This window comes from Drosophila kikkawai, chromosome 2L (assembly GCF_030179895.1).
Source record: "Drosophila kikkawai strain 14028-0561.14 chromosome 2L, DkikHiC1v2, whole genome shotgun sequence".
In the NCBI taxonomy this organism is placed as follows: Eukaryota; Metazoa; Arthropoda; class Insecta; order Diptera; family Drosophilidae; genus Drosophila; species Drosophila kikkawai.
This window is the reverse complement of record NC_091728.1, coordinates 31,131,113-31,149,964: the sequence shown is the minus strand read 5'-3', so window position 1 is coordinate 31,149,964 and position 18,852 is coordinate 31,131,113. Positions and strand designations below refer to the sequence as shown.

The window sequence follows — 18,852 nt, the reverse complement described above, 5'->3', positions numbered from 1 at the left end:
CTATGTGTGAGTGAGTAGTTGTGAGTACAACGACGGCGCACGCATTCACGCAAATTCAGTGGAATTCGCAGCCGAATTCATTCAATTCACTGAGATATGAATGTCTCATATGCCGTTTTGAATTAATTCATGCAGACCTCTAATGTATATGTATGAGTGGATTGTCATAAAAATGTATTTATTTCATATATTTTTTGATTTATTTATGTTTTTTCTTACCAGGACATATTTTTAATCCACATGTAATGGCCATAATTATCGGGGGTGGTCCATCGAGGAAAAGCATATTAACGTGGTTTTCCTTCTCCATTCCATTTGAATATAGTGGGCCGTATACGGTGTCCTTCTCCTCATCATACCCAAACACATTTACACTTATGTGAGGGTTTTGAAGCACGAAATTGTCAATGCTCTTTATTTTCATCGGGAACGTCAATCCAGTAAAATCAATTTTTATATTATTGGTGTGAATAATTGGTGATTTAATATCCACACCATAGGCATTGCACCTTTCTCCTTTCTCTTTTAAGGGGTTAAGTGCTGAGACTATTGCCCACTTGAAGCAGAAAACATCCCTGTTCTGCACATTGATGCATGCTCTGCGTTTTTTAAGAGAGGGAGGGAGATCGAAATACTCAGATCCCTTGAGAGGAACACATTGCATCATGTTCAACTCGATCCTAACTATGCGTGTTAGGGTCCATCCACTGTCCTTCTCTTGGAACTCACCCATTTTCGTAATAATGGCTTCAGTGTGGGAATTATATAAATCGGATAAATTTGAGCCAATCGTAAGCAGAGTCATCTTACTCTGAAACGATTTCATTTCCACTTGTGTTTCATGTTCTTTCATTAACATGTATTCTGCAAACAGTTCAAAATTTATTTTTGAAGCTGTGTGGAACGATAGCACTCTTTCGATATGAGGGAGTAGCGCTTGGCCCGCTTCATTTAGGAATTCAACAGGAATCCTAAGAGCTGCTCCCTCATTTATGAACATATACTGAAGGATGCGTCCCTTGTATCCATCGATGATTTGCTTTACACTCCCATCCAGGGGTCGGGTAGCAAAATATTTGTGCTGCTCCGTCCGCACATGGTTGTGCCATTGAGTTGATAGGGGTAGGTACCGCTGGCAGGAGTTGCAATAAATTGCATTCCTGTTGTTGTTGATGATGTTGTTGTTGTTGGCGTACATTTTTGTATTTGTTTGTTTTTAAAAACTTTTGGTTTTTTGTTATTAATTTTTTTAAGATTTTTGGTTTTGTTCGTTTTTGATTGTTTTTAAAAACTTTTGGTTTTTTGTTATTAATTTTTTTAAGGTTTTTGGTTTTGTTTGTTTTTGATTGTTTTAAAAAAACGTTTGGTTTTTTGTTATTAATTTTTTTAGGGTTTTTTTCGTTTTTGTGTATTTTGTAAATTATATTTTACAAACTTTTTTACACTTTGCACTTGTTTTTTATTTCACTTTGAAATTTTTCGGTTGCGGTTGCGGCGGCGGTTGATGGTGACGGTTGAGACACAAACTAGAAGTGATTCTTAAGTCACAACTAGTCTTTTCGTAGACCCACAAAAAGATCAACAAACAAATACAAAAAATGTTGGACAAACACTTGATGTCCATTCCCAACCTTTCCATCCTTTTTTGAAGTGTGATCCAACTTCGTTGAGTAACCGTTACAAGTGCATCCTTCACCCATCCAGATTTTGGTGAGCTAATTGAGCAGGTTGTTGCACGCACTTGATCTAGTGTAGGTGGGATGAGGGTGGGAAAATTTGACTGCTCTGATCCTCTTTCCAGCGGCCCTTCAGTGGGAAAACAAGTGACCTTTATCAAGTGAGGTATCTCACAGGGAAAATCACAGTCCTGAGTCGTGGGTGGGAACATGTTTCGACTCTGGCGCCCTTGTTCACTTACACCCCGTCCCTTTTTCAAGCGATGGATGTTGCCTGAACGTTCACGTCTGGCGCACTTCTTCACTTACACCCTGTTCCTTTTTCAAACGAGGATCGTGGGTGAACGTACACGGGATGCTCAGGATCACTCCGGGCGGAGCAGCACCGCCGCCGTGCGCCCTTTTTCAATTGCCTTATCCGGGCGGAGCAGGACCACCGCCGTGCGCCCTTTTTCAATTGCCTTAAGTGGGTGAACGTACACGGGATGCTCAGGATCACTCCTGTCGGAGCAGGATCTCTCCGGTGCGCCCTTTTTCAATTGCCTCACCCTCTAAGTGAGGGGTCGTCGGTGCACGTGCATCGATCCGGGATCGCTACCGGGATCGCTCCGTTGCATTCGCACTCTTATCCATATCCCTGTGGGAACCCTTGAACACTTGATCTCAAGTGTCCTTTTACATGCACTGACCCTAATTTATTCCATCTTTATTACCCCCTCTTATGACAGGTTCATATCTCCCCCTAACTAAGTGCATTTTTATTATCTAAACCACTCTAATTTTGACAGCTAATCCATTAATTGCATTTTTATTACCCTTTTTACCGACATCAAAGGTCCCGTTACTCGGCTTATTTAACTACTAGCGTTGGACAGGCGCGCCTGTCAGCAAGTGGCCCCTCTAAACATGGCCATCTTTCGTTCTGGGCGTAGCTTAGTGGCGGCGGCGTGGAGTGGGGCGGTTCTCCCCAGGGCTCGTGTCGGTGGCGTTTGACTGCTTTGGGCCGTGCGTGTCCTCGGCGTGGTCCTCCTCGTAGTCGCTGTCATCGCTCGCGCCTTCGGCGTGGTCATCTGCTTCTCCCTGTCGGTAGGGTTTCAGCTGTCCCAAACTCGCAGTACGACGTCGACGGCTGCCGGGTACGTGTAGCTGGACGATGTTTGGTGAAGGGAACTTCGCCACTCGGAAGGGTCCCTCGCGGCCAGTTTGGCAGCGAATCCTTCAGCAGCGTTGGAGAGCGCGTGGCGTCTCACCAGCACTAGAGATCCTATAGGCGGCTTCCAAGTCCGTCGGCGCAGATTGTAGTGTCGGCGTTGTCTCGCACTACTCGGAAGATGTCCCTCAGCTGCTGGCTTCGGTCCGTTGGGGCCTCTGGGTGCCTCTGGGGTGCCTCGTCCTGGTGTGAGCTCGACGTAAAGAGTCCGTGGCAGCCTCGGTTCTCGCCCTTGCGTCAGGAAAGCTGGGCTAAATCCTGTTGTGTCGGAGACACTGCTGTTGATGGCCAGGGAGATTTCCGGCAACAACTGGTCCCATGTATTCTGCGGGCCTCCATCAAGGTACTGGGCGATCATCGTCTTGATCGTCCTGTTGGCTCTCTCCGTCGGGTTCTGCCTTGGCGTATACGGCGCCGTGTGCTGCAGCTCCATGCCCAGCGTTTTGCAGAAGTTCTGGAAAGATCGACCTGTGAACTGCGTGCCGTTGTCGCAGACGAAGGACCTCGGCACTCCGAATCTGCTCAGGATCCGTTCCCGAAAAGCGCGTTCAAGCTGTGCTCCAGTGGCTTTCCGCAGTGGCACCAACTCCACCCACTTGCTGAAGGCATCCAGAAACACCAACAGCATGGTGTTGCCTTGCTTCGATCGTGGAAGCGGTCCGACGAAGTCAGCGCAGAGAACCTGGAATGGCTCGTCGACCTGACGGGTGAACATCATCCCCGCAGGTTTCTCCTGGCTTACCTTGAACTTCTGGCAACTCGTACAGTGACGAACATGGCGCGCGACGTCGCGGAATAAACCCGGCCAGTAGTATCGCTGAGTTTTCCGGATTCCCAAGTGTCCGGCGGTTGGATGGTCATGGCAATCCTCGAGGACGCGTTGGCGGTAATCGGACCCAACGCACAGCTTCCATGGCGTGTACTCCTCCTCTTCTGGCCGGAGGCCGATGCGGCGATAGAGTTGTCCGTTCTCCTCCCTGTAGTCGCGGAACTTGGCGGGTTCTGTCCGCATCTTCTGGAGCATCTTCTTGATCCATCGGCAGTTGACTCCTTGTACCTGTGCTTGCTGCGCGGTAGGCAGCGGTTGGCGAGAAAGGTCGTCGGCCACAAGATTTTGGGCCCCTTTCCGGTAATGGACGTCATACTGGTACTGCTGCAACTCGAGGGCCCAGCGTGCAATCCTGCCCGTCGGGTTATCGATCGAATTCAGCCATTTCAGCGAGTGATGATCCGTCAGCACGTCGAAACGGTACCCCTCGAGGTAGCATCGCATCTTCCTGATTGCCCGTAACGGAGTAGTTCCTCTCGGCCGGGTTGAGCCGGCGACTGGCATAAGCGACAACTCTCTCCTGTCCCTCGATGGTCTGCGTCAATACGGCTCCTATGCCGTACTCGCTGGCATCCGTCTGTAGAACGAACTTCTGGCCGAAATCCGGACAGGCCAAAACCGGTGCCTTCGTTAGTAGCGCCTTCAGCTCCTGAAAAGCGTGATCCTGCCTCGATGTCCACTCCCACTTTTGGCCTTTCTTCAGCAACGCGGTCATGGGTTCGACCACGTCGGCGAAGTTTGGAACAAAGCGGCGATACCAGGATGAAATCCCAAGGCACCTCCGGAGCTCCTTTAGGCAAGTTGGTGGCTTCAGCTCGCGGATCGCGGCAACTTTGTCCGGATCTGTATGGATACCCGCCACGCTGATCACATGTCCCAGGTGTCCGATGTGGCGCTGGAAGAAGTGGCACTTCCCTCGATTCAGGCGCAAATTTGCATTGCGCAGGCGTCGGAAGACCTCTTGAAGGTTGGCGACGTGTTCCTCCAGCGTTGAGCCTATGACGATGATATCGTCCAGGTAGGCGAATGCGTGCGGCTCCATGTCAGGCCCGATGACTGTATCCAAAGCGCGCTGGAACGTTGCAGGGGCGGAATGCAGACCGAACGGCATCACCCGGCAGTGGAATAATCCTCTGCCGGGAACGGTGAAAGCCGTACACTCTCGGCTGCCCGGGGCTACTGGTATCTGCCAGTATCCATTCTTCAAGTCCAGCGTCGAGATGAACTTGGCGTTCCGGAGGCGTTCCAGAATTGTAACGTGCAACGTTCTAAAGCACAGTTTTGATTGAGATCTGAATTCGCGGGTGCACGCTATAGGGTCCGGCTCTAGCTCGTCGGCTTTGGGGGTGGAGGTCTTGCTCGTTCAGATCTGCCTTGGTTTATAATTACTACTAAAGAAATTGAGCGTGCTTGCGACGGCATACGAAAAGATTTCGGAAATCGGGTAGAGAAAAGTAAAATTAATTCCAGAAGAGACAGAGGGGAAAGTCAGAAAAAAAGAAAAGAGGAGGGAAATTCGGTGAAGAGACGACGTAGGTGTTGTTACGTCATTTTTAACCCGCCCAACCTGTGATCACTGTCTTCGAGCTGAGCTCGAGTGATCCCTTTTGATACCCTTACGACTGCAGAATCATCTGTCGAGTTCAAGTGAAAAGGATTACTCCATGATTTCGTTCATGTACATTTTAATCAGATATATTAAGTCTAACAAGTGTAAGGGGAAAATTTAGCATATAGATAATAATTAATATAATATTTTGATAGATAATAAAGTAGAATATAATAATTAAGGCATGGTAAGTTATAATTAATGTTAAGAGATAGAATTAAATTTTTAATAAATTTTAAATTTTAAAGTAAACTTCCTTGTTGATCTGGGCTAATTTTTAATAAATGTTTTAATTCGTTTTATAATCTAAAATTCATTTTTTTCTTCTTGTGCAATATATTCTATTCTTTTCAGTGTCCATCGGTTTCCTTTTAACTAGATTTTACTTAAATGAAGATTCAATTCAATTGTTTTATTTTTCTTTTTTTTTAACTTCGTTGGTTTGTTCGGTTTTAAGGCAGTTTAAATAATTTCATTTTTTATCTTACTTTTACTTTCAATTTTCTTTCACTTAAATTTATTTTAATTAGCACGAGGACGTTCTAGGTGTGACGAATTTTTATTTAGATACACGGCAAAATTCAATGACCGATATACGCTTCATTTTTGTTTGTTGCAACTCACATGATAAATTTTCCAACGACGAAAGATCGATCTCCCGAGCGATGGCTGTAAGAGAATGCAGAATGAGGTCTGCCATGGGTTAATAATAATCGTCCACCTGCTTATCGCACGCTAATAATTTTTCTTGAATTTCTCTATATAACTTAAAACCGCTCAAAATTTAATTTATCTACATTTCCTAATTTAATCTCCTTAAATTTTAAATATTTTAATCATAGTTTAATTTCGTTTTAATTTAAGATACATTTTTAACAATGTAAATTTATATAAATTAATTTCGTAGACGATTTCTCTCTGTGTAGCAAAAAGACCATGTGCTATGGCTGACACTCGCCGAAAGTTTTGGGAACTCGTGGCCTTTCACAAAATTCATACACGATGCGTCTTCATCGAAAAAAAAGATAGCCGCTCATATCGAGGGATTACTGTGGCGGCTGAAGAAGGGTACCTTTCACGCGGATTTAATCATAATGTTCAACCTAACTCCTCTCAAGAAAATGTGCCTGGCACGAGTTGTCTCTAATGATTCCTTTTGGCCACGTTAACGGCCGTGGCCGACTGCACGAAAATGCTGAGGGACTACATATGCACTATTTATTGGCTGATCCTCTGCGCTTGCGGCTTTTACAACGTGGTTAAATCAAATTTTCGATGAGAATGCTCCGCTGGACGGAGTGGTGGCTCCGCTTGACGGAGAAGATGCTCCGCTTGACGGAGAAGATGCTCCGCTTGACGGAGAAGTTGCTCCGCTCGAAGAAGGAGGGGCGCGGCTTTTAGTCTCGGATCTCGCTGCTGTGCTCGCTGCGCCTCACTGGGCGATGTCTCCGCTCGGAGATGGATGACCCTTCGCTGCCAGCGCGGGTGGGGGTGCTCCGCTGGCCGGCCGGGAAATTGGCAGCCTCGGAACGGCTGACGTTGCTGCCGCTAGAACGGCGTAATCCGTTTTCCTCGGATGCCGCTCGCAGCAAGGGTGCTCCGCCGACTATGCTGTAAGGGGGTGCTCCACTGGACACGCCCTACCGAGTGGTCAAAGAAAATATTCAGTCAGAAATATGCCAAAATTAGGTGGCACTTCATGGCTTACCTAGCCTTTCCGCCAACTCTGGCAACAAAACAATGAAAATTTTCTCCTCGTGGTGCAGCTGTACTGCCGTTGATATCGGATGCACTTTATTTACTTTAAACCGCACTCGAATAAAACGCGTGTGATCGCTTCGGCACTCTCAGAGAAAAGAACATGGCCGGATTCCGGATATGGACTGGTGAAGTTGGCCGCGGTGCCAAAGCTGAGCTTTTGAATGCGACCCTGATCCAGCTGATCAATATCGATTAATATTGCAGTTGCAGCCGGAGTGCAATAATTGGCAACGCTCTAATCACTGCTACCCCTAAATGCATACTTTTAGGCCAAAATTCGTAATCAGCTCAAAAGTGCTTCAGGCGCCGTTACAGAATCTGGTGAATCCTCGGGAGCGGGTAGGCATCGGGAACCGAGTTTTCGTTGAGTTGACGGTAGTCAACAAACATGCGTACGTCTCCGTTTTTCTTCGCCGCAATCACAATGGGCGCGCTGTGCGGACTCTTCGAGGGCTCGATCCGCCCGTCTCGAAGAAGCTCGTCGATCGTCGATGGCCCTCATGGCCGGGTTCCTCGGGAAGTAACGCTGCTTCAGTGGCCGATCGCTGCGCATGATGATGTGGTGTTCCGCTATGTGGGACACCCCTGAAAGATTCTCGAACAAGGCCAACTCCTTCTCCAGGAAGTCCTCTACCCAGGGCTCTGGGTAGCTGTGGGTCTCGAGCTCTTCCGCCTCGGCTGAATCTGGATCCCCCGCCGGGTGACTCACCGAGTTAATGTTTCCGCAGAGAGGCGAGTCTTGCGCCGGCGTTTCCTCGGCGTGGTCCTGGAAACGGACACGCTTCATGGAGGTGCGAAATGGATTTCGCTGCGCGGCGGTGGCATCCGCCACAGGCAAGACATGGCTCCAACTTGGCGGCTGGTTTCCCGTCGTGGACGGGTCTGTGCCCGAGATGACTGCCGTCCTCCGGGAGGATGCGCTCTCCTCTCCGGCAGGCGTGGTGCTGGCGGTCTCCCGGTTGGTTTCGAGGGCTGTGCCCCGAGGGAGGGCGCGTGGCGCCGGTTGCGGCGGTTCTCTGACCGTTGCTGGTTTCGTGTGGCTGGAGCGTGGCTCCGTCGTCGCTGGCTCCCGGCGGGCAGAGTGTGACTCGACCGGCGGGCTTCGGGGTTGAGAGCGTGGCTCTCTAGGCTGCGGCGTAGGGCGTGGCCCTCCGAGAGGGTTGGAGTGTGGCTCCTCAAAGTGGACAGAGCGTGGCTTCTCGAAGCGGACAGAGCGTGGCTCTTCCCTCCGGCGTCTTGCGTTGGCTCGTTCTTGAGCCCATGGTGGCTCCGTGTACTGGTCAGGCATCAGGCTGAGGGTCTGTCCCCCGCACTGCATGGTGGCTCCGACCCTGCAAAGAAAATCCATGCCTAGGATAACGTCGTCAAGGACTTCGCTCATCACTAGCAGGACGGTTGGAGCGCGTTTGCTCCCCAGGTGGATATTGGCGGCGAGGGCCCGAGTCAGGTCCCGGCATGTCCCGTCGGCCAACTTGACTTGGGTGCGAATATCTCGCGTGTTGTCCGCGTTGCCTAGCTCTCGGGCTAGGTCATCGCTGATGAAGCTATGCGTAGCTCCAGTGTCCAGGGTGGCCACGAATCCTCGCCCTTCCATGGTGATGGCGGCGCGAATCCGTCCCTGGTGTTGGTGGAGGGTTCCTCCTACTGGCTGCGTGGGTTGGACGGGTTGCCCGGGTGATTCCCGGTCACTCGAGGCCCGTTCCCGCTTCCCGATGCTGCACGCCGACAGCAATCGATAGTCCGGGTTCCTCTGCGTCCGCAGTCCCAGCAGAAAATGATGCGGGGGTTCCGGCACTCGGCCGAGAAGTGTCCCGGTTGGCCGCAGTTGCGGCAGGCGTCGCGAAGGTTGACTGGATCCGATGTGACGAGAGAGGCTGTGCTCTGGCTCGTGTTCGCGTTTCGGCTGGTACCTCCGTTGAAAGGGTTGCCCACTGGGGCTGCTGGTGGGGCACGGCGCGGCGTCTACCCGGCTTCCGTCCCATAGTTGAGTCTAGCTTCCTGTCGAGGGCTCGAAGAGCGATGATCGTGAGCTCCATTCCGGCTGCGCGTCACCTCGTAGTCCACTACCAGGTGGGTCAGCTCCGCCAGGGTGTGGAAGTCCTGTCTTCGGGTGAACAGCTGGTACTCCGGCAGCATGTTGTCGTAGACGCGCTCCAGCTCTCGGTCCGGAGAGAATCCAGCTCGGCGCATCTGCAAGCGAAGATCCACTAAGTATTCCTTGAACGGCTCGTTGGGTCGCTGCAGGTGTGTCCGGATCTCGTCCTCCAGTCGCTGATAGTACCGCGGTGGCAGGAAAAAATCTAGAAATTCACGGCGAACCTCGGCCCAGCTGGCCTGCTGGAGTCCGCTCGTGCGGAACCAACTCTCAGCCCGGCCGGACAGCAGCACCACCAGGGCTTGAGCCAGATATCTCCGGTCGATCCGGCAGGTATCGGCACGCTCCTCAATGTGCTCAATGAACCCGAGTGGATCCGTCGTTCCGTCGAACGAAAGACCCCACTTCGTCATCCTGTCGATCAGGATGGCTCCCAAGCCGGCGTCGCTAGGGTGATTCACGGATGTCGGAGGTTCATCCGCCTTCGGGCGTCGCCCTGTGGCCGGCGAAGTACTACGCAGAAGGAAAAGCGAAGGTGGTACCAACGATGCTGACGTGGTTGGTTCTGGTGATATGAGGGCCGGATCCAAAGGTATAGGTGACTTCACTTCGCCCGTGGGTGCGTTCCCGAACCGGCGCTCCAGTTCCTCGAGTCGATCTTGGATTTCCTCGGAATTATACGCTCGTCGTGAAAAGGCGATGAGTCGAGCACGTTGCTCGTCCACGGTGCCGCTTCGATCGAGCCCGAACTCGCTGAGAATGGCTTCCAGCTCCATCTTTTTACGATAGCTAATCCATGTGACGCCCATCGTTGCGAAGAAAATGATCAGGGATACGGCGACCGAGAATTAATTTGCAATGGCACGGATCACGGAACCGAGTAAACAATCGAAATTTAATTATTCTGTTTTATCTTATTTATTATTTTATTTAATTCTTTTATTATTTATTTTTTTCTTTAATTATTTTATTTAATATTCAATTATTTTATTGTATTTTATTTCGTTTAACTATTTTATTTGATTTATTTATTTATTTTATTCTTTATTTAATGTTAGTATTCTTCTTATTCAATTATTTTATTTGATTTCGCTTTGTCAATTATTTTATTTTCGATAATTTTATTATTTTATTATTTGTTTTATCTAACTTTATTATATTTATTATTTTATTATTTATTGTTTATTTAATTTTTTTTTTATTATATTTAATTATTTCGTTTGCTTTTATTTAACTTTATTATATTTGATTTTATTATTTATTTATTTGATTTTATTATATTTATTATTTTGTTTAATTATTTTATTTAGTTATTTTATTTAATTGTTTCGACGTGTGTACTATGCTTCCGCGTTTTTGAGATCGCGCAGGATCCGCTTTGTTTTAAATCGGCGACAGGATCACGCAGGATCCTCGGGGTACCCGTGATATTTTTTTGTTGTATTAAAGGATCTTCCCGTTGAGGTCTTTGAATGCGACGGCGAAAGAATTTTTCTAGGCACTGCCCTTGAAGGATATTATTAATTTCGAAAAAAAAATATTTAAGTGTCCTCGAAGGATATTGTGGGCCACGGCTGAAGGATCTTAGTCACTGGCGTTTGCGAGAGAAAAAAAAATATTTTTGCGACGGCGGGGAACTTGAGCGATGTGATTATTACGATAGTTCGTCGGAGATTAAATTATGTATGTTGCCCAGTGTAGCTTTATTTATTGCTGCCCACGGTAGCAGCGGCGCAGCAAAGTGACAGATCGATAGCGGCAGAGAGCGTCCCTCTGCCGGCGTTGACGCGGGCGGAGATGCAGCGAAGCTAAGTTTTGGGCGGGAATCTCGGGCGAATGCAAGCAAAGCGACAGCGTGATAGCGGCAGAGAGCGTCCCTCTGCCTGCGTTGACGCGTGCAGCGACGTCAAATTTCGAGCGGTGCAGCGAAGCTAATTTTTGGCGGGAACATCCCGCGTGGCGGGTGGAAAATTTTTTTTTATGCTTCGCCGCTGCCGTCTGTCGCCGAATTGGCGCGACCTATTTGCACTGTGAAAAAAACGTGGCCGTTGCCAAATATTCTCCCCATAGACAATTTATATATTTTTTCCCATATATATATTGGTGTACAACTGCGTGACAAGAATCTTCACCCAACAGAGGCTCCAAATCCGCGTCTTCAAACTTTTTCACAGGACCCGGTGTATCCTTGTCTTCCACGTCATAATCGCCATTTTTAAACTTCTCGACATGTTCTTTCACTTATACACGATTCACTTATACACGATTCTACGATCATTCGACGCGCTTCAGCTGCCGATTTTTTCGAATTGAACGCGAAAAGCAAAATCTCCCGCAAATGACGCTTATTCGGTTCGAATTTCGACATTTTCGTGCACCAACAAAATGATAGACAATAAGAATACACGAACGAGACAATGTTGACCGATATTTTAGCTCACCAATTGGCGTTCCCAATCAAAATTTCTCACCGTTTTGTGAAGGTGGCACCACCTAGTCGAAAACGGCGGTTTTCTACTTGTACACCCAATATATATATTTTTTTTTCCTCCGTATATATATATTATTATTTTTTTTTCTCCCTATATATATTTTTTTTTTTTCTATTTATATATATTTTTCTGACCTAAATAAAAAAATATCGGCTGCCGGGGCTTTAATCCGCCACGATGACCAACTTTCCGTCCTGGGCTGTCCCTGCTCCGGGCGCCATGTAAGGAAGCGTCTGGGCGGCCGGGGTGATCCTCAGCGGCCCAGAGTCCCCTCACAAAATTTATAATTTGTGAGACACCCAGAACGGAGAAGCGCCGATAATTTTCTGGCCAGTTAGCGGGGAAAGTGGGGAAGAAAATATTTGCACGTGATTAGTTGGCCAGGGAAACTGTGTGACCCGGAATAATCCAGCGGTCAAGCCCGCGTCCGCGCCCGGAATTATCCAGCGGCGGGACGAGCGGCCCGGAATTATTCAGCGGCCACGCCCACGCCCACGCTCGGAGTGATCCAGCAGCGGGGCGCCCTCGGGGCAGGACAAAGGCTCGGAGGAATCCAGCAGCCAAGGCCTGTGTCCACGCTCGGAAGAATCCAGCAGCGGGACCACTGGCTCGGAGAAAATCCAGCAGCCAGCCCCAAATCCTCGCCCGGAAGAATCCAGCGGCAGGATTGCTCAGAGGGCTCGGAATAATCCAGCAGCCACGCCCACGCCCACGCTCGGAAAGATCCAGCAGCGCGGCGTCCGTTGGGACAGGACAACGGCTCGGAGAGATCCAGCAGCCGATACCTGCGTCCACGCTCGGAAGAATCCAGCAGCGGGACAGTTGGTTCGGAAAAATCCAGCGACCAACCCCAGATCCTCGCCCGGAAAAATCCAGCGGCGGGATGGCTCTCTGATGGGCAAGGGGGAAAGGGGACCGGCGGCCTCGCTGCAAGTCCGCGCTCGGAAAATCCAACAGCCACGGGCTCCTGTTCCCGTCCGGCTTTCGCCCGCACCAGGAATTACTCCGGTGCTACGGGGAAAGCAGGAGGGGAATTGGTCACTGCCGGCGAGGGGCGCCGGCCCGCGAACGAAGACAGGGAAAACGCGCAATTTGAATTAGGCACATGTTTTCTGATTAGGTAATTTATTTAGGAAAATAACTTCTGGCGGCGGGTGTGGGATTAATTCCCCGGTATGTATATAATTAATGACCGGCGGCCATGCTCACCCTGGCGGGATGTCCTTCGAGGTCCTGCAGGATAATTATTCCCGACGCGGACACGCGGTTTCTCACGGACACTTTTCACTTAACTTCGGGAGCGGCACAACTTGCGAGATCGAGAATTTTGCGAGGATTAAATTGACCTAATTTCCGCAGTGTGGCCGTGACCTAATTCCTGCCGGCAGCGCTGCCGCGATCGATCTTGGCGTTGCCAGATGCTGATACTATCGCCGACAGCGTTGCCACTTGCGCGCGTAACTTCAAAGCTTAGTGCTCGTTTTGAACTTCCCTTCGCGGGGTTTATTTGGCTTCATGCCGTTGGCTTCATGCCGGGTGTGCGTGTGTGAGTGTGTGTGGCTTCATGCCGGGTGTGCGTGTGTGAGTGTGTGTGCTTAGTTTTAGTCTTAATTTTAGGTATAATATGTACATAAGTAGTTCTAAGCTTAGATTGTAAGGTATTATTTACATATCTATATATTTATAAGGTTGTGGCGACCAGTCGTGTCGTCACACAGGTATATATCAGGTAATACGATTGGTTATGCAATTGTGCAACATTGAACACGTGTTATGTTGCTAACAGGTATCAAATTATGATTTAAGGGTTATGCGAGGGCTGCATTTATACCTGATACCTGATTGCTTATGCAATTGTGCAACATTGATCACGTGTTATGTTGCTAACAGGTATCAGGTTATGATTTAAGGGTTATGCGAGGGCTGCATTTATACCTGACACCAACAACAATAACAGGTGACAGATATATGTATATACCTGTATTCTATAAGATAAGATATATGCACGTGTGGGTCGGGTCTGAAATATTAACCTTTGCGATAACCTTTTAATTTTATTGGAGAGTCTGCAATTCAGCAGAGGCTAAAAGAAGGCAATTGCCAATTGCAGAATTGGTCAGATATATCTTACATTAGCTATATATGTAAATTCAAAACATATCTATTATATAAAAATAAGTCGAGTTTTCTGCGGGGATCCTATAACTCCAGAACGCACGAACCGATTTCCACGGTTTTGCATTCGTTGGAAAGGTCTCGGAGTTTGTGATTTTTGCAGTAAAGAAAATTCAGGAAAAATTGCAACAGAAAAGCGGGAAAGTCATTTTTGCATAAAGCGCCAACACTGACACATAGCACGCCATAATTCTCTACTCAGTTTATTTAATGACAAACCGAAATTGTGTTCAATTTTGAGAAAATGCTTAGAGCACGACGTGTGAACATCGGTCTCCGCACAAGGCATGCAATCCAGCAACAAGTGTATTCACAGAACTTAAGCGAGGAAAGACGAAATGCAAGAAGAGAATATGACCGATTAAGACGAAGCGTGAGCACACAAAGATCATTGGCATCATACAATCGCTTGGCATTTCAATATGATCCCTCTGCGAACTACAGAGATGATAGAAAATTAGATATTGGACCTATGACGACTATATGCCGATATTGCAATGCGTTAAAGTTTAAAAGAGAAACTGCTGGATTGTGCTGCGCAAGTGGAAAAGTCAAACTGGATCCATTACTTACACCACCACAGCCACTGAAAGCATTGTTCGATGGAAGTGATCCAGATTCCATCCATTTTCTTCAACACATCCTTGAATATAATAACGGCTTTCGCATGACATCCTTTGGAGCTAATATTATTCGAGAAGGCGGCTTCATGCCGACTTGCAAGGTAAAAGTTACAATCACTTACACAAGCACAAAGAATTGCAATATAATAACAACATATACTTTACGGACTACACCATCACACGATTCTTGTTTGCAATTACAGATACAAGGGCAAATATATCATTTGCATGGTTCATTGGTGCCAACAACAGAGGAACCGCATCAATTTCTGCAAATATATTTCATTTCGTCGATGGTGGATCAGCTGAATGTGCGGTGCAACATTCAGGGAACACGACAGTTAAAGAGACGAATTATTGAACAGTTGCAAGCATTTTTTCACGCTAATAATTCTGTGGCTAATATGTTCAAATCAGCATTGGAACGAATGCCATCGGATACGCACAAATTTATCATAAGAGCGGATTGTACCCCAGCAGGTGAACATGTGCGAAGATTCAATGCACCCACTGTTAATGATGTTGCTGCAATTATTGTTGGCGATCCAACTAAATCGCGAGACATTGTGGTTCAGCGAAGAAGCAATATCATGCATCGAGTAAACGAGAGACACCATTTGTACGATGCGTTACAATATCCAATCATTTATTGGCAAGGGCAAGAAGGATACGACATCACGTTGAAGATGGTCGATCCAATTACAAGTAACATTTCAATTAGAAACCAGGTTAGGTCCTTAAGGTGGTACGTTTTTTTTGTTTTTTTTTTTTTTTATAAAACAGCTGTTGTATTGTTTATTTGGGGGGTGGGTAAAAAACATTGAAGCTAAAAAATGCTTTTTTTTATAGAATTACATATTGAGATTACTGTCACAGAAATGCACTTTCACTTGGGGTTCAAGGAATTACTTTGGTGGTTGGCGACTGCCACAAAGATTGCCCATTTCCTCTGGGGTGCGGTCCGCCAAATGGTTTATTCCCATTTTGTAAGTGACTTCGCCCTTTTCGAATTTTAAATTATGCTCCTCAATTCGGGCTTTCGACTGGGCGTATAGATCACGGCGCTTCAGATCCTCATCAGCTTCGTAGCTCTTGCCGAACTTGGACTTGTACTCCACCCACTCTGCATCCGTAACCAGAGACATGTTGACACTTGGAAGTTTTGTGACACACTAAATATTTGTTTCAAATCTGAGAATTTATCACGGTTCAGCGCTGAGTCACAAAATACGAATAAAACAATGTAAATTAAGTTGATCAGAGGTTAAAATAACAACTCTGCCTATAGACCCTGATTATATAAACAACTCCAGAACGCACGAACTGATTTCCACGGTTTTGCAAAGAAATAAGTCATTTTCCTAACATTTCAATTGGAAACCAGCATTTGTCTTTATGGTGGTAAGTTGAACTGTGTAAATTATGTGGATTAGAGGTTAAATTAACAACTCTGCCTATAGAAATATATATCATTTGCATGGTTCATTGGTGCCAACAACAGAGGAACCGCATCAATTTCTGCAAATATATTTCATTTCGTCGATGGTGGATCAGCTGAATGTGCGGTGCAACATTCAGGGAACACGACAGTTAAAGAGACGAATTATTGAACAGTTGCAAGCATTTTTTCACGCTAATAATTCTGTGGCTAATATGTTCAAATCAGCATTGGAACGAATGCCATCGGATACGCACAAATTTATCATAAGAGCGGATTGTACCCCAGCAGGTGAACATGTGCGAAAATTCAATGCACCCACCGTTAATGATGTTGCTGCAATTATTGTTGGCGATCCAACTAAATCGCGAGACATTGTGGTTCAGCGAAGAAGCAATATCATGCATCGAGTAAACGAGAGACACCATTTGTACGATGCGTTACAATATCTAATCATTTATTGGCACGGGCAAGAAGGATACGACATCACGTTGAAGATGGTCGATCCAATTACAAGTAACATTTCAATTAAAAACCAGGTTAAGTCCTTAAGGTGGTACGTTTTTTTTGTTTTTTTTTTTTTTTTATAAAACAGCTGTTGTATTGTTTATTTGGGGGGTGGGTAAAAAACATTGAAGCTAAAAAATGCTTTTTTTTATAGAATTACATATTGAGATTACTGTCACAGAAATGCACTTTCACTTGGGGTTCAAGGAATTACTTTGGTGGTTGGCGACTGCCACAAAGATTGCCCATTTCCTCTGGGGTGCGGTCCGCCAAATGGTTTATTCCCATTTTGTAAGTGACTTCGCCCTTTTCGAATTTTAAATTATGCTCCTCAATTCGGGCTTTCGACTGGGCGTATAGATCACGGCGCTTCAGATCCTCATCAGCTTCGTAGCTCTTGCCGAACTTGGACTTGTACTCCACCCACTCTGCATCCGTAACCAGAGACATGTTGACACTTGGAAGTTTTGTGACACACTAAATATTTGTTTCAAATCTGAGAATTTATCACGGTTCAGCGCTGAGTCACAAAACACGAATAAAACAATGTAAATTAAGTTGATTAGAGGTTAAAATAACAACTCTGCCTGTAGACCCTGATTATATAAACAACTCCAGAACGCACGAACCGATTTCCACGGTTTTGCATTCGTTGGAAAGGTCTCGGAGTTTGTGATTTTTGCAGTAAAGAAAATTCAGGAAAAATTGCAACAGAAAAGCGGGAAAGTCATTTTTGCATAAAGCGCCAACACTGACACAGCACGCCATAATTCTCTACTCAGTTTATTTAATGACAAACCGAAATTGTGTTCAATTTTGAGAAAATGCTTAGAGCACGACGTGTGAACATCGGTCTCCGCACAAGGCATGCAATCCAGCAACAAGTGTATTCACAGAACTTAAGCGAGGAAAGACGAAATGCAAGAAGAGAATATGACCGATTAAGACGAAGCGTGAGTACACAAAGATCATTGGCATCATACAATCGCTTGGCATTTCAATATGATCCCTCTGCGAACTACAGAGATGAAGTAAATTAGATATTGGACCTATGACGACTATATGCCGATATTGCAAAGCGATAAAGTTTAAAAGAGAAACTGCTGGATTGTGCTGCGCAAGTGGAAAAGTCAAACTGGATCCATTACTTACACCACCACAGCCACTGAAAGCATTGTTCGATGGAAGTGATCCAGATTCCATCCATTTTCTTCAACACATCCTTGAATATAATAACGGCTTTCGCATGACATCCTTTGGAGCTAATATTATTCGAGAAGGCGGCTTCATGCCGACTTGCAAGGTAAAAGTTACAATCACTTACACAAGCACAAAGAATTGCAACATAATAACAACATATACTTTACGGACTACACCATCACACGATTCTTCAACAAATGATTGTTTGCAATTACAGATACAAGGGCAAATATATCATTTGCATGGTTCATTGGTGCCAACAACAGAGGAACCGCATCAATTTCTGCAAATATATTTCATTTCGTCGATGGTGGATCAGCTGAATGTGCGGTGCAACATTCAGGGAACACGACAGTTAAAGAGACGAATTATTGCACAGTTGCAAGCATTTTTTCACGCTAATAATTCTGTGGCTAATATGTTCAAATCAGCATTGGAACGATGGATACGCACAAATTTATCATAAGAGCGGATTGTACCCCAGCAGGTGAACATGTGCGAAGATTCAATGCACCCACTGTTAATGATGTTGCTGCAATTATTGTTGGCGATCCAACTAAATCGCGAGACATTGTGGTTCAGCGAAGAAGCAATATCATGCATCGAGTAAACGAGAGACACCATTTGTACGATGCGTTACAATATCCAATCATTTATTGGCAAGGGCAAGAAGGATACGACATCACGTTGAAGATGGTCGATCCAATTACAAGTAACATTTCAATTAGAAACCAGGTTAGGTCCTTAAGGTGGTACGTTTTTTTTGTTTTTTTTTTTTATAAAACAGCTGTTGTATTGTTTATTTGGGGGGTGGGTGAAAAACATTGAAGCTAAAAAATGCTTTTTTTTATAGAATTACATATTGAGATTACTGTCACAGAAATGCACTTTCACTTGGGGTTCAAGGAATTACTTTGGTGGTTGGCGACTGCCACAAAGATTGCCCATTTCCTCTGGGGTGCGGTCCGCCAAATGGTTTATTCCCATTTTGTAAGTGACTTCGCCCTTTTCGAATTTTAAATTATGCTCCTCAATTCGGGCTTTCGACTGGGCGTATAGATCACGGCGCTTCAGATCCTCATCAGCTTCGTAGCTCTTGCCGAACTTGGACTTGTACTCCACCCACTCTGCATCCGTAACCAGAGACATGTTGACACTTGGAAGTTTTGTGACACACTAAATATTTGTTTCAAATCTGAGAATTTATCACGGTTCAGCGCTGAGTCACAAAATACGA

The 18,852-nt window shown here is 46.3% G+C and overlaps 3 protein-coding genes across 3 annotated transcripts; all 3 read right to left on the bottom strand.

The window, feature by feature from the left end:
• Window positions 1-15,234: 15,234 nt before the first annotated feature.
• Window positions 15,235-15,698, bottom strand: LOC121503227 (protein CTLA-2-beta-like). Its single transcript, XM_041777457.2, has one exon. It carries the CDS (start codon window positions 15,613-15,615, stop codon window positions 15,376-15,378), a length of 240 nt encoding a protein of 79 aa, XP_041633391.1. The 5' UTR covers window positions 15,616-15,698; the 3' UTR covers window positions 15,235-15,375.
• Window positions 15,699-16,497: 799 nt separating this feature from the next.
• On the bottom strand, window positions 16,498-16,947 carry LOC121503242 (protein CTLA-2-beta-like). Its single transcript, XM_041777472.2, has one exon. It carries the CDS (start codon window positions 16,863-16,865, stop codon window positions 16,626-16,628), a length of 240 nt encoding a protein of 79 aa, XP_041633406.1. The 5' UTR covers window positions 16,866-16,947; the 3' UTR covers window positions 16,498-16,625.
• Window positions 16,948-18,413: 1,466 nt separating this feature from the next.
• LOC108080415 (protein CTLA-2-beta-like) lies at window positions 18,414-18,852 on the bottom strand. The gene has a single exon (XM_017175147.3). The coding sequence runs from the start codon at window positions 18,762-18,764 to the stop codon at window positions 18,525-18,527; it is 240 nt and encodes a 79-aa protein (XP_017030636.1). The 5' UTR covers window positions 18,765-18,852; the 3' UTR covers window positions 18,414-18,524.